General features: G+C 44.3%; 1 protein-coding gene across 1 annotated transcript in view; it reads right to left on the bottom strand.

Annotated features, from left to right (window-relative positions):
* ARID1B (AT-rich interaction domain 1B) overlaps positions 1 to 16,314 on the bottom strand; it is a 312,324-nt gene that overhangs the window by 270,000 nt on the left and 26,010 nt on the right. The window contains 1 exon segment of the mRNA XM_026044358.1: positions 11,619 to 11,813. Coding sequence (XP_025900143.1) covers positions 11,619 to 11,813 — 195 coding nt within the window.

Here is a 16,314-nt window from a genome sequence, read left to right as displayed (position 1 = left end):
ACACTAGCAGATAAACAGGCTTTTAAAAAGCTCTGCCTCCTTGCAACTAGCGTCAAAACCTACCTTACTAATATGAATTTTCCCAAAAAGTGCTGTCAGGACAGTTAAGGGTGGCCTGTTTATTTGCCTATGTTTTTAAACTTAAAAAACAACCCACATACAACAATAACACATTCCTATTTCATGATAAGTACTGCTACTTTGCACAGCATTTTCTGTGAACTTCATCATATTCCTAAGAACTTTAGCTGTACTTTCTTAATACCTTCCTAGGTCATACAAGGCCTGCCTAGCTATATTTTAGGGCCAGTGGAGCAATTTGAGCAGCACAGCTCCAGCAAAGCCCTCCAATCCCATAACACGGACCTGGTCCACTTTCTTCTTCTACCTTGAAAATTCTCTCCCAGGCTGCTCTGCTATTTTATTCTACACTGGGGAAAAAAGTCACCGCCTCGGAGGTCTCAGAACACCCAACACCCCAAGCTTGTGGTACTGCAGGGTGCCTACAGACACGACATGAATCCAGGCCAGAAGATGACACTAAACCGCAGCGCACAGCCGTACACCGTCAGCAGCTCCATTCACGGAAAGGGTTATGGATGTTGTTTCCCCCCCTCTAAGATCCACATTTACACACTTACCTTCACAGGGTAACTCCTTTCTACGGAGTTATCAAAATACACATCCATCAAAGCAACTGCAGTTTTCTCTCTGCACCAAGATACATTTGTTTTCATACGGGTTTGGATGTCTGTACAAGCCACCGTCCCTGGGTTCACCTGAACTGCCCTGCAAGCAGAAGGGAGAGGTGCACGGCTCCGAGGGAGCGGCTCTGAACCACCTTGCTGCTCGCTCCGCGGGAAAGGCAGCGCTCCAAGGCCACGGCAGCACCGGGGCCCCTTCTGCAGCACATGGACAAGGCGCTTCCCGCTTGGCGGGAGCCTCCCTGACTCCAAGGGAAACCTGCAGCTGCAGGAGTGGGACTGACGAGAACAGCAGCGCTTGGGCAAAGCTGCCCGTTCAACAGGCACACAAAACCCGGGAGCTAAGGCACCGGCACCGCTCCCAAAGGCGCCGGCAGCTTCCAGGGAAGCGCGGGGGCTTCCCAGTGCCTTCGCAGCAACAGGGTTTCCTCACTGCAAAGGGCTGAGAAGTGACCACAGTGACCCACAGTTTCAGCGGGTTCCTGTTACCCACTTTTCTTTTTCCATGAGCAAATACAGAGTAATTAAAATCTACACTGCAGTGAAGGCAAGCAAATACCCACACCTCTGCCTAGGCTGGCAAATGTGTTTGCAAGGCTAACTTTACCTAGAGCTATGGAGAAAAAAGTTGCACCAAGACAGGAAAACTTAAGAAAAAAGATGGAGAGAAATCCCTTAGGGCAGCTGCACACAAACAGTGTTGCACGGCGCTTGCTCCAATAAGCACTCAGTGGAACTGCAGCCACAATTAAGCGACGAGCCAATTCCCATCTTTTCAAGGGGGCCTACCACCCAATCCCTTCTGCCTTTTTCAGCACAATCAGGATTTCCATAGAATATTACATTCCAGCATCCAGATATCTCAATTTGAGAAACAAGACGTTCATGGGTAAAGGAGCGCAGCAAGCGTGAGAAAATGGGACGAGGTTTTATTCAACTGCTGCTCAGGTATCTGCTGCGATCTCTCCGCAAGGGTATGGAAATAACAACAGCACATTTCAGAGGCCGTTTCTCTCCAAGGAAAGCAGTAAGCCCCAGTACTCCTATTGAAGCCTTCAGCTGAGCCATTCCCAAGATCTGGTTTCAGCAGCAGCTTGACATACTCCACACCGTGTGTGCTACCAGATGAACAGCAGGCCCAAAACACAGTGAGGGCAAATCCTGCATTTTGAAACCAAAGGCAGCGTAGCAACAAAAAATACGCACATTGACATTGGATTCACTGCAGAAACACCTCCAGGCTCATCACAACCATTAGAGCATCCTCAGAATTTCCCACTGCTACTGTCTTCTTGGGGAGGGAAGGGGCAACGAAGAGGCAGAGGTTCAGAATGGAAGCTCAGCAATCACAGCCCCGCGAAGGCCTGGGCGCACGAGCGCGGGTACCGGCGGGCACCCTGCCCGCGCTGCCGTGGGCGCCCACGCCAAGCAGCCCCACGCTGGGACCCGTCCCGTGCCGTCCCTTCCAAAGGGGCCGTGCGGGAGCCCCGACACAAGCTGTCGCACGCGCCACTTTGTGTGCAAACATCGACGGGAGTGCTGCAAAAGGAGGCAGCACGGATGTTTCTGCAGCCCCTGCGTCAAGAGAACGGTGCTCGCCCCCATTTTTATGGGGGCTCAAAAAGTAAATGATCATTTCTTATATAATCAGTGCCAGCCCTCCTCACACGGCTTTCATGTCAGTGCCTTCTACTTTCCAAACATTTTTCTAGGCTCCTATATTTAGTTGGGTTTTCACATCCCCTTTCCAGAGATGGTACTGAAAAAGCCAAGTATTTTGGTACAATTCTGCATTTTTGAGAAGAGTAGCCAATAAAAATACAAGCCACAATTTGTAGCATTTTATTCCTATAGGGTTAGCATGTTCCCTACTGCCTTGTCCTTTCTCTCAGGAAGTATTTATAAAGAAGTATTCCAACAAGTATGTATAAAATCCAGTAACGTATAAAATCTAAAAACAAAGTCCCAGTATCCATACCATCTTTTCACCATTTGCTGCAAGGCTGCAAGTCTACCCAGGTGATGAAAGTCTTCTATTTGAGAAGGTACCCAGACACCTTGGCCCTCTGACAGCATCACCTAGGGCGGCTGAAAGCTCACGTGCCGCCTCCCAGCATCAAGCTGGATTTTCTCCTTGGTGAACACAAGGTCTAAAGCATCATTTTCTGCACAACCTAAGGTGCATTGTAAAATAATTCTTTCATCCCCAGGACAGCTTTCCAAACATGAGAGGCCCATACACTTCCCAAATCTGTTGGGGGCTACCTTGGCCTCCAACACTCTTCAGCTTCACCAGGAGGCAAGAAAATACAACCAAGAAACACTCCACACAGGCGGCAGTTTCCAGCAGTGTTTTAAAGCACTCCTGAGCGCGGGGGCACCGTCCAAGGCCGTACCCGTCTGGGGCCGCCAGCGGGGAGCGTGGGGAGCCAGGGAAGGGAGAGGCAGGGGGTTATTCCGGAGGGGCAGAGCTGCCACTCAGAGGAAGCTGCTCCCTTTGCTCCAAGCACCAGCCTGATTTGGCACCAGCTCCGATGGGATGATTTTCCCTGAACACCCTTTGCCCTGAACAAAGCAGTCGAGAGACAGAGGTGACCCTGTGACAAGAACAAGGCAGCTCTGCTACCCTGTCCTGTAACACAGGCATCTGCCAACCAGGCCCAAAGAACACACACAAGTATGTGAGCTAAATAAAGTCGCCTCTATAACTGAAACATCTTTGCTGAGTGTCTATATAAACTTTGTTTATTTTGATTGGAATCATCTCAAAAGACAAGTTGCATTAAGGTTTGCCAAGAAAGAAGCACAAATCTCTTCATCACTGCTCTGTGAAACATGCTCATAGCAAGTGTCATCTGTCCCTTTGATACAAATATCAAAACCAGATTGACTCACTTCCCCAAAGATATAGATATAAGATTTGAATAAGGTTTCTAATATGTCCAGTCACAAAGCTGTCTATCACCTGTTATGTGTCTAGCTCTTAGGACAACAATGGTCAAGAAGAAAAGGGTGGAGCACACAGAGAAAGAAAAACAAGCGCTCGCCAGTCTTGCTTCCTTCACAGGGTATTACAAGATTCAAATAACAAATATTTACCACCAAGAATACTAGCATTTAACACATTTGTTCTATTTTAGGCATGGAAGACTTACCCAGCTGCACCACCACCCTCCAAGAAAAAAAAAAAAAAAAAAAAGATAAAAAAGTGATAGCTTTAAGTTATTCCTTTATTCCTTAAGTTCTTAAACCCTTCTTTCATCCTTCTTCAAATCAGTATAACACTAAAACATTTAAGTAGTTATATCAGTATCTTCACAAGCTCCCAGCTAGGAGAGCTCTACCTTGGGACAGACTAATGCAATATACAAACATTTGTGGGTTTCTAAAGTGACCTAAAGACAATGTTAAAAAAAAAGTGTTACATAGATTCAGAAGTATTAATGGTACATAATATGCTACTATAACATTTATTTTTATCATATAAACTTGACAAAAGTTTGGCTGAAGCTCAATTTAAGAAAAAATCTTCATTAAAAAAGGAATATTGGTGTTAGCAACCTAACCTTGAGTTACTCTAATACCAAGTAACTTCCTAAAGACCTGCCCATTCCAAGAAGAAAGCTGCCTGCCTGCTCCACAGCTACCACGGTGGCAGTTTCTGGCTTGTTTCAGCCTGAAATTTTGTTGAGGAGACTGAGAGGTCTCCTACAGCTGCCTACCCAGCATCAGGCGAAGTTATTTCACACAACTCCAGTACTGTGGCCCGAGCAAAATCCTAGCACCACTGCAGTCAGGACAAAACTCCTACGGACTTCAGAGCAGGAAAGCAGTTTCACCCTCTTATCTTTAGTCCTATTTTCAGCTGTGGGAAACGCTCCCTATTTCAAAAAAACAAAAACAAAAACAAAAACAACAACAACAAAAAAAACAGACTTCCACCCCCCCTGCATCCTCTGGGCAAGTTCAAATTTATGGACAAGTGACAGTATCTTCTGAGAAACTTGTATCAAGGCTTACACAAAAATGCCAAGATGACCCATGGGGACAATAAAAAATATGGTTACAAAAATCTTAACATGTACTTTACGTCTCATGTTACCATGTAAAATTTGCTGTTCATAACTACATGATTTTATACCTTCTGTCCTAACTCCAGCTTGGACCAATACCTACAGGAAGTGAAGTTCTGAACAACAAAGTCACCGCTGCTTCCCTTGCAGCAACCTTCTTCCAAACCCCAACCCACAGAGGTGGTCAGGTCCCCTTGCGCCCTCGCTCCGAAGCAGAACAAGGACGTGTGGGTACAGCCACCAGATGTTCAACCCAAAGCATAATTATTTTGCAACAACAAAAGGGAATCTTCTTTGGCATAATATAGAGAAAGTACAAAATTATGAATGTAAGTGTCAGCTGCCATTTATCTATAATTAATGTAAAATTAGCATTAACTGAACACCACCACATAGTAAGCGAATGGCTAAAACCAGCGACCCCGTCTCATTTCTAACTATTCTGTCGCCAGCCAAAGGACTGCTCCTTTTCTTTTCAAGGCGCACTTTTTTTCCCCTGCAGTTTCAAAGAAATAACAGAAACTACCAAAATGTTTCTATTTACCATAATAATGCAATTCTGCTACTTCAGGGATTTTCTTCAGTAAACAGTGTCAGATGACCAGCATTAAGATGAGGAGCTAAGCTACCATAAAGACCAAAAACTTATGTCAAATTTGATTCTGTGATTATCTGTAATCTATGCTCACCTCCTTCTATAGAGTGAATTACACTCAATAGAGTGGATAATTCTAAAGGAGACAATGCAACATAAAGCCTTATCCTGCCATGAGCTAAAGTAGCAGATTTTTTTTTCAATTTAGTCAATGAGGCTTAGCTCCCGAAAGAAAGAAACACTAAGCATTTTCCTGCACAAATACTGCACACGCACAGGACTTAGCATTTTCTTAAATTTGAAATCTTAAAATCCCATTTCTTTACATGACAATGAGCAACAACTTTTCTTTGCAATTATTCACACTTGATGACCAAAAGATCCGTTCTTAAAGACCTTACAAGGAAGAAAAATGGTTACAATTTCTCTTCCCTTTTTCCGATTCCTGAAAAGAACGATTCAAACTTCACATTCTCCAGGAAATACTTTTTCTACTCCCCCCCATTCTTCCCTGGAAGTTTATGGCAGTTTGACAGACGGCATATACATCATTTAAATAAAATTTTACTGAAAAATTATTTCTGTTCAAAGGATTTACATCTTTCTTCTATCAGAACAGGGAATTACTTCTATTCACAGCATTTACGTCCTTCTAACAGGACAGGAAGTTGGGATACAATTCATCTTTCTTAAGAGTTTCAAGCACTCTGCTTTCTAGGAATTACTAAGCAGGCCCCTAATCCATGAGTCAGTGTGCCAGCTTCACTTCTAGCAACAAAACAAAAAAGGCAAACACATAAATCATTGAAAATCAAACAAAAACCTGGAAAAAAAACCTCTTCTGAAACACAACGATCAGACTCCCAACACTCCCTCTGTGCGTATGTGTGAAATATATCTATTAATCTGTAAGAAAAGGCAACCCATCTGTGTTTTGTCCTCTGCAGGTTGTTTTTGAGCTTCAGTCCTATTGATTCATTCGCTGCTTTTGCAAAATAAGCAGGGTTTTCATTTTATGAAATGTGCTTACGTGCTCCCTCAACGCGCACCACCAACGCCCGCACTGAAAGCGGCTTATGAACACAAGGAAGTGCAATTTATTAAAAATTCTCCGGCTAGTGAGGGGAATTATACGCACAGAAGAAAAGTATTGTCTTCTGTACATATGATTCCCTTTAGAAGAATATGCTTCTATAACTTGACTAGCATTCTGTGTACGTGTACAGCAGATTTTAGTTATAATTTCACTAGTAACAAACATTACAAAAAAACCCTCACTTTCTTTGCATACTTCCATCTCCTGGCATTGAAGTGATTTCCGCAGGTAAAACGCACACAACTGGCAACCACGAGTCAACACATTTGTGCTTGGGAGCTTTACAATTCCACCTGCCCAACCAGCAGCCAGTTGATTTCCTTGGCATAAAGTCGACATTTCCAATCTGGGACACTACCCGGCATGGGCACTTTCTGTAAACCCTTTCCTAAAGGTGGTAATCACATTGGTGCTGCTACAGTTCTGGTTGACTTGCAGTTTCCATTACAATCCAGCTTTGCTGCATATCCACAAAGGTTTTATAACTGCCCTGCACCTTAAAAAAAAGCTTATTCAAGCTGAAACCTGTCATGTAAGGCCTCAAAGAAAACAGAAAATTGCCCTGTTTAAACCTCAAAAGAGTCTGCACTGAAAACAAAATGTGTCTCCGAATGTCAAGTTGCACTCTTTAAGCTGTGAGGAAGCTGACAAGGGTTTTTCTGCACTCAGCAAATCAAAAATATTAAAAACGGACGGTGGACACGTGATCAGCACACTTGCATTCTGCAGCATTCATACATCAGAAAAGAGAGAAAGGAGACGGGCTCAAGCCTCAACTCACCCGGTGTAAGCAGGCTCACGGTACCAAGTCAATGGCATGACTGGTACAGAAACGAGAATTACTCATGTACTAACTTTTAAACAGTTATTTTTGTACATATCCGTGGGACTGCCTTCTTTAAGGAATTTATTACACATTATAGGAACATGGTTGCATTTACACAATAAGATGCTGTTCCTGTACATTAAGTACACAAGAATTTTTAATGCATCTTCATGTGAAAAAACTCATCTGACTAAGCAGGCGCATCATACTTTTCCATTCTTGCAAACATGCCCACAAACCAAGCCTTCATGTTTTACTGAAAAATTACAAAACTTCTACATCCTTTTTTCAAGGAGTTAATTTTTAAGCTTAACAAAATTCAGCACAAAATATAACATTATTAAACATGGAAAAAAACCCACTGTCTGACAACTGCAGAAAAGCCTTCTTTTAATAGATATTTATTTTTAGTATTAGCAATTATAGCACTTTCCTACAGCATGCAGTGCTAAACACAGCAGAACCAGAGGCACTGCTCAAAGTTGTTCCCTGGCATGAATAAGGTTCAAAGGGAAGAAAGGAAGAGCTGAAGAGAAAATAAAGTTAAATGAAAACTTAATTATGATGATGATTAAATCTTGTTATTGACACTTCAGTGAAATAACCTCCTACAACAGTATTGCGTAACTATGCCTGCTGTTTGCTGATGCTCAGCATTCCCGTGTTTTAGGCTTATTTCCGACATTTCTTTGTAATTTTGAGAAACACCCAAGTGAGTAGAAGAGGAAATTTTGTTTCTATGTTTCCTGTTTTTATAGACATGCTGTAACCTCCCTTTGAAGTTCCAACTAAGGAGGGCTTGTAATTCTGAAGCCACAATTGGCTTTGCAAAGACAGGAGGCAGTGCGTGAGACAGCAACACGAGAGTCACAGGTAAAGCACTCGCTTTAAAACTGCGCGATGCAGGTGCTGGACTTGCTGCAACTTCTGCTCCTGTCGCACTGAGAACTGGCAACTTCAACACAGCTCAACTTGCCCCGTTTTCCCTCGACTCCTTCTCCTCTCCTCCCACCGAAAGGTGGGAAAGAAAAGCAAAAAGTTTCCTAACAACATAAAAAAGGCTCTTAAGTAATTCACTGAGTACACACACTAAAGCCTTCTGGCAAAAGAGGCACAAACTGTCAAGTCTGCAATCCTTTAAAGAAGGTATATGACTCTTTTGGCAATACCTTCCTTTCTTGTAACTTGTCCCTTTATACAAGTGCACTTACCAAACCATTTATTTTTAATCTTCTAGGCCATTCAGATAACTTGACCAAAATCAGTCCAAAGGCTTCAAATACTTGCTTTATTTATTCGGAGTTCACTGGCAGGCCCTTAAAAATCTGACAAAAATCTGCAAAATTTTTTTCCTTCAACAATTGCTTGGATGCAGCAAGCTATAATGCATCTTTGCTTGAGATTTCTGAGTTTTCACTGCCAAATGTTAGAGAAAAAATAGAGAGAACTTGGGTTATCATTAATTTGACCACAGTTTGACCTTTCTTCCTTACATGTTTATCTACGTACGTCACAGCTTTTTAGCTTTGGTTATACTAGTGAGTGATGCAAAAAGATTATCTACCTTTCTAATTTTGCCCCTTATAGAGGGCCTTGCGTTTTCCTTTGGGAGTTGACATTCATTAACTCATTGGATATTCTTGTTCAACTGCTTAGAAGATCTTGTCTCTCTCTCCATACCACACTTTGTACCAGTCTACAGAAAATATCCTGCACTTTCTACAAATCCATACAAATCCCCTGCAATTTCCATGAAGACTTAAAAGAAACTCTAAGGGTTTATTTCCACCATACGACTTGATAGCAAGTATGCCCAGGACAAATAGTTATTGTGAGAAAATATCTGCAGATATAACTCTTTTCTAATAGGGTAGCAGCCAATACCCGACACACACAGAGCAAATGTGTAGGATGAGTGTACCTGGTAACATCTGCACCTTTCTCATTCCGTTTAATCTTTTACTGCTTACACAAGAGGCTTCCCATATTCAGAGCTCTTCCTATACCTCGAGACTGCAGACTAGAATAAGTGGCTTCCACCAGGAATACACATATATTCTCCATTTAGATATAGGTAGCTGTTTTATGTCATGTTGCAGCAATTACCCTCACTTCCATCCCTTTCATTAATTTACTGGTTCTGTAGGATGTTATTTTTCATCTTTATTTCTTCCTTTACAGGATCCAGCAGCAGAGCCCGCAAGTCAAAATCTGTCAAGTCCCCCGGTTCTAACCTCCAGCCGTGACAGCTGCTGACAAAGAGCCAGGCCGCCTTTCAAGGTCTCCTTCAAAATTCTAAAATCCTTGCCGAAATCCTCACAAAAAGCCCACTTGCTTCATCCAAGGAAACAGAACTGACACCCTCAGCTATCTCTGGGCAACAGCAGACTATAACTTAAAATAAGAACAATCTCCCTTCGAGGGAGGTTTTTGCACGTAGGCTCAATTCCCTCCTTTCCTCCACGCTCACAGTCCATCTATAGCCAGCGCCTCTCCGCACAATCCTGAGCCGTGAACACCGCACGTATTGAAGGCCTCCCATTTCTCAGCGGATGAGGTTTTCGGAAGTGCCTCATGCTCTCCTGCTTTTCTTTAATTCACTGTGACATGCAAAGGACTCCAAATTTTGGAAAGTGCTGAGATTCATCTTCTGAAACTCCTGGCAATATTATTTTATGTATTTTATGTATTTTATGTATTTTATACCCAAAAGTAGGTACACGCTATGCAGCCAATTTTAGCAAGCACAGCTCAGCTCTTCTTATTTAATATTCATGTCACAGGAGTAAAAATCCAGCCAGGAATCAAACTGTGGCATCCTGTGCCAAAGACAACTTACCACTCAGCTGGTAAGTTGGCAATTCAATTTACAAACCTGCATTCCTGCATTTTAATCCTTTGTAGAAGGTGGTAATATATGAGCAATATGAAAAGAACTGGATTCAGATCATTAGAGGTTCACAAACCAAACACGCGGAGCTTTGGAGGCCGTCCAAAACAAAATCATGCCTAGGTGGTGATGTCCGTTCAATAAAAACTCAATGTCATAATTATCCTCTCACTTTTTCCCCAAAGAGCCTTCGCGCTCGGAGCTGCTGCCCGGCCAGGCACACGGCGCCGTGCGGAGACGGATGGGGCCGGCAGCCCATGGCGCTGCCAGGGCTCCACCACCTCGCGGGCAATTCCCAATTATGGAGCAATTAGCAAATGAAGGGAAAAGGCAGCGCTCGTCCCCACGCAACACAGAGGAGCTCATTTAAAACTTAAAAATATGCTTTAATAACTTCATTTTGGCCACAGCTATGCAGAAAAATAAAGCTTTTTTTCCATTTCACCCTCTTTACTTTTGACAAAAGCCTTTACTGTTTTAAGCTATCAACACAACCCATTGCTCCCCATCTCTGCATTAAAGGACCTCTTCCTAACAAGTAAATAACTATTCAACAAAGAGTAAAAATAAAAACAGATGACAAATGGTACTACTCACCCAAATAGCATATATGAAAACATTGCTAATTAGCCTCTTGATGAGCACCCTGCGCCAGCGCATGGGTACCAGAATTACCCAGAAATAGCCCTACTGTTCGTTGGGTCACTATTTTGTGTGCTGGTGGTGGTGGTGTTTGGTCTGCATTGAACAATACATGAAATGAACCGATCTGCAACCAGCTAGATGCACAAAACAAAAACAGTTTCCCATTAACTGGCAGTTTAGTAATCTCCTGCACTTGTAACAAAGTCGAGAATTCCCTCTTAAACCTAGTATGAACAATATAGCAAAAAACCTGCCAAGGTAACTCTTGGATAACCTTGTGTTATCTTCCCTGCTAGAAAACCACTGCACCCTTCTCAGCACACACTAAGCACACTGGTAATTAACTCTCTTCAAATGGACAGAAAAACAGGAAAGGTCACCATCAACACTGAAATCTAAATAGATCAAAGGAGGTTCTTATATGTCCTCTGATATAAAGCCAACTATCTTAGGGGCTGCTAAGGGAGAAAAAATAGAAAAATTACAGAAAGCTCTTGCTGATGACATGAGGTCAGGTAAACAGGTATGCAATGGACAACACCAGGCTTGCTGTACTGATGCAAGCTTGAAGTTTTCATCTGAAGTTTCAGAAAATGTTTAAGCTGTCAGCATGATATATTTAATATTAAAACAGTTTTCAAAACAGTTCTTCGCCCTCATTCTGAATGAGAAATAATCATCTCTGATTTTTTTTTTCCCCCCCTTGCACCCTGTGCATTACTACAGTGTCAGAAGGGCAGCAAAGAGGAGGAGGGAAACCCAAGCGAGGCAGAAAGCTCCCGCACAAACCTGTTGCTGTGGATACTGCATTCCTGCCATGGCTGCCGGAGCCCGGCCCTGCATTCCCACGGGATAGCGCTGCGGGCCGGGAGGGCCGTACGACTGCCCGGGGTAGGGGCTGCTCTGCTGCGTCTGTGAGTGAGGGTTGTTGCCCATGCCGTACAGCTGAGGTCTCTTCATGACCATCGGATCCATCGGGCTGCCCTGCAGGTGAACACAAGCAAACAACAGCTTTAGGAACACTGCAAGGACAGGGCCAGGACAGTCGTGCTCGCCCGGGGCAGGGGATCACACATGCATTTGGTCTGCACGTTCTGCCCTTCTTCTGAGCATGCCAGCCCTGAAGCTGACGTGCAACAGGCAGACTGTGCCCTGGCACTCGCGCCGGTCAGGAGAGCTTTCAGGAGGCGAGTTTGGCACTTCCACTATGGGGGGAGGGAAGAGGGAAGAGTAGGGCTGAAGCACACACTTGTGCTCAAAGTAGAGGTCGTCCCCCATCCACAAACAAACAACACACAGGTAATTTCCTTATAAATTTCAACTTAAAAAAATCAATGTACTGTAGTAAACTAACAAGCAATAGTGACTTCAAAGTATAAACATAATCATGTCTGTCAACAGAGCGAAGTAACAGGCAAACTTCTTAACCTTCATAAAATGCCCACCTAAATGGAGGAGGGGAGGAACAACAACAACAACAAAAAAAGGTAAAAAGCTTGGAAAAAGTTTCCAAGGAGAGCAATGCAGACAGAATAGCGATGCCAAAGCTCTGAAAGGCAGTGTCATACACGCTAATAAGTTTCCAGATCATAAAGCAAGTCATAAGCCACATATCACATGAAAGTTTATTTACCTCCTTAATAGACCTCAGAAAAGCCAAACTGAAATCACTGATGGGGGGGATGGGAGGCAAGAGACGGAGATTTATTTAGAGACTGCTTTGGCACGACTTACCAGGCACCGTAAGAGTTTCATGGCTGGTGTCAACCATTGAGAGGCATCGTCCTCGTCTTTTATTGCCGAGGACTAACTGAACCAGAAAAATAATATACTGTACTTTGTCAACTGTAGCACTGTTGTGTTAATATATCTATTCTTTTTTAATTCCAGAGTGCCAATTATATTCACACGCACAGCGAGCCTTTTAAAAAAAGGTCTGTAACGATCTTGTCTTAATGAAAAAGGTCCCCCCTGCCTCTCCTCCCCAGCAAGAGGACCCATTAGTTCATCCAGGGCAGGCTACCCCAAGGTACAGGACACCTCCCTATAGCCCACTTTTGTGTTTTCCTAAAACATACCGTTCCCTCCTCTCATTTTAGAGTATCCTAAAGGACACAGCTTCCACAGATCCTGTTTGGCTACAAATAGTTCCTCTCTGACAGGTCCAAAGACTTCCCCACTGCCATCCCTACCACTTCCCACCACTGCTGCATGCCCCGCTCCTCAAATGCCCCCTCGGCACCCGGCACGGCCTAACCAAGCGGCTGCCCCTTCTCCTCGCTGCTCCCCCACCGCAAGTCAATTACCGGCACCTTCTGCTTTCACCAGTTCTGGTTTCCCTCCCTTTAGCAACAGCTCTTTTCCACAGGGAATATGTTCCGCGAGCAGCAAGGCCGCAGGAGCGCGGCTGCAAACGGCGGCTCCTCCTGGCGCAGAGCGCTGCCCTTCCCCGCCGCGCGCCACCGTGTCGCCAATTGCCAGCCGGCATCTTCCCCCTTTCCACGGGGCTTTCTGTCCTGTGGCCGCACTAGAAGTTGCCATTTCTCACCACTAACTGTCTCTGGTTAATTTACTCTTTGTACCTCACACTTTAACAAAACACGTCAGTAGCCCCCAAAACCTTTAGGTCATCAGACCCTTGACAAAACTCTTCTTTTCAAGGGACACTTGGCACTACTATACTCTAACTATATTCGGTATTTTAAAATTCATTCCATTTATCACCTGCTGCATTCCTCTGCTGAAATATAAATTCCTAAGACAAGTCTTAATCTCTTGTCTCTTAAAGGAACCTTTGGGCGATTCCTAAAGGAGATGGAAGCCCAAGGGCACTGCTCACTGCGACCATCTTCTGTTTCACAATACGATACCTAGGTCTCAATTCCTGCAACCGTGTTTACTCCAATTCACTTTTAACCAATTTGAGCGCAACTTTTTCTGTTCCACATCCGATACTAGAACACACACAGCTATAGTTAAAACTGTCTGACACTTTCCATTATGAAGACTCTATTTTCAGGTGCTATAAACTTTGCCAAACTTCCAGCATTTAGGCTGAAATTTTCCAGGCCATATGTATGCCTGAGGCTGAAATTCTCTGGAAAATTCAGCAAAAACAGTTCAGCGAGTCTTAGAATGAGGTCACAGAAAAATACATCATTTATGTTCTTATGTAAAATTCTTTAAAATACCTCTTGAATGCTATACTTCGGAGCAGAGAATTAAAATTTACTAGGGAGACTCTGGAATTTAGGGAGAAGCAAGCAGGCTCCACCTGCAAAGAACATCCACATTTCACCGGGCAAAAGGATGAAATCAGGCAGGTTAAGTGCCGTGGAGCACAGGAAGGCTGGATCTGGAGGGTTACAAGGACATGGCCTGAAATTTGCTGTACAAAGACAGGCGACCGGTGGGGCAAGAAGAGGCAGCAGAGAGGCTGTAGCTGACTGGCACTAACGCTGAAGGGGTCTGTGGTGACCGCGCAGGGCTGCGGGAACCTGGGGGAGCGCTGGGCCTCCTGGGGGCAGCCACACGAGGATCGAGGATGGGAAATCCCAGCATAAGCGACCAGCAAACCCACTATGATCAGGCAAACTGCAAGGTGACCCCACGGGGACCGAAGGTGGCTCTGGGCACTGCTCCTTCCTTCTCCTGCCGAGGTGCCCGGGGAAGAAGCACCAGCAGCACAGGAGGGGCTTCCGATCTCCGCATCTGTGGCACTGGGCATCAAACCCCACTGCCACAGCAGGCAGGGGACAGAAGGAGGATCCAGCCTCGCTCTCCTGCTCCCTTCTCCATGCCCAGATCTTGGGAGCACTGCACTGTAAACACCACTTAAAGAAATGTAACCTGAAGAGAAACCTGACCATACAAGAAGTTTCAGCAGCCTTTGACTGTTGGAGAGCCCAGCGAGGAAGCACCTCTCACCCCCAGCACTGACTGGTGGCTCCAGAAGGTGCCACCTACCAGTGACAGGACTTACTCCTGCTCCTCTCCCTGCACAGACGAAGCCACCACGTCTGCCCGGTGCAGCTAAAGGTCACCCGCCAGTGACTCAGAGGCCATCAACAACCTCTGCGAGACACAACAAAACCTGGAGAGCAGCAACGCTGCCGCCTCCCTCCCCAGCCTGAAAGAGCATTGCCGCTGCACAACCAGGTGCCAGAAGATAAGGAGGGTTAGAATTAAGTTTGCTCATGGGACTTGGCTCCTTCTCAGACAGAACTGCCAGCCTTGACGCGCATGATGGCCCTGTTTTCCTTGCAGGCCCTGGATGAGCCCACTCCAGGGCGGAGCGGAGATGGCAGCACCGCCAGCAAGGCCCGTCTGTGCCCCAGGACCAGGCACGCCAGCGGCTGCAGGAGAGGCAGGGAACGGAGAAGGAGACGGGAGAAAGAGGGAAGGCAACTGCAGCTGCTTTTGAACTCCATCTGAGATATGCTTTGAAGTTAAGTGTTTTCTAAAGCGGAAAACGTAACCAACAGCCATCACAGATGCCACATAAAATTCCTATGATAACGCCTCAGCTGCCCAACCGCAAAAACGGCGGGAAAAGTAAAAAAAATCACCTCATCATCAGAAAGGTAATTTCAGAGTCAATATGGCTGTGATCAATATCACAGAAAATTCACAAGTAAAGAATTTTGTTTTCAAGGCAACATTTTAACAGTGTACAGCAAACAAGACCTGGAGCCATACAGCAGGAGAAAAAAAAACAATAGTAATAAAAATAATAAAAAAAAGCACACACACAAAAACAACAAGACAGCTGCTCCCCAAGTCTCATGTTTTCTTTACAGCAGAGGTATAAAATTAATCACAACCATTTCTAACTTTAATATATGCAAAGTTTTCCGTTTTGGCATTCTTCTAAACTTAGTTTTATTTTTACAGCAAGAGAGTGTCTTTCAGACACGGTGTTTGAAAAAGTTACCTAATTAGCTGGGGAATACACATTACAGCCCTATCTGGAGGTTACTTTAAAACAAGTTCAAATTGTTGAATTGTTGAAGGCTTTGTTTTGAATAATGCTAGTGCCAAGGCTTTTCAAAGACCAGCATTAGACCGGAGGATCATTATTTCAAGTCTAAATCACCTGGCATTTTAAATATCAGGAACTAACCCCTTCACAGATGCTCTCTAACACTGTTCAAAAACGACAGAGTTGCTATAACTGTATCCTGTTCTTTCAAAGACCATGGGACACACATCATCGGGAACAGATGACGCAAACATTCTCACATCTCCCTTTCTTTTACTTAATTTGATTAAAAAGGCATATTACAAAGTTTTAGTTACTTTTTCATTTTATTTTAGTGCCTTTGCAGGGATCAATATCCATTTCCTTCCTCCTGATTCACAAGACGACCCAATTTTTCTTCAGTTCTATTATCCCCCAAACACCCGTTACCTTTTCAGCGACTTAGTTGCTGTTTGCTAATTCTATATTTTACTGTTGTATTTCACCAGGCAAGCTGAGTAGATT

Source organism: Nothoprocta perdicaria, unplaced genomic scaffold (genome assembly GCF_003342845.1).
Source record: "Nothoprocta perdicaria isolate Ctin4 unplaced genomic scaffold, notPer1 scaffold_36, whole genome shotgun sequence".
NCBI classification, from domain to species: Eukaryota; Metazoa; Chordata; class Aves; order Tinamiformes; family Tinamidae; genus Nothoprocta; species Nothoprocta perdicaria.
This window is presented reverse-complemented; position numbering and strand designations above follow the sequence as displayed.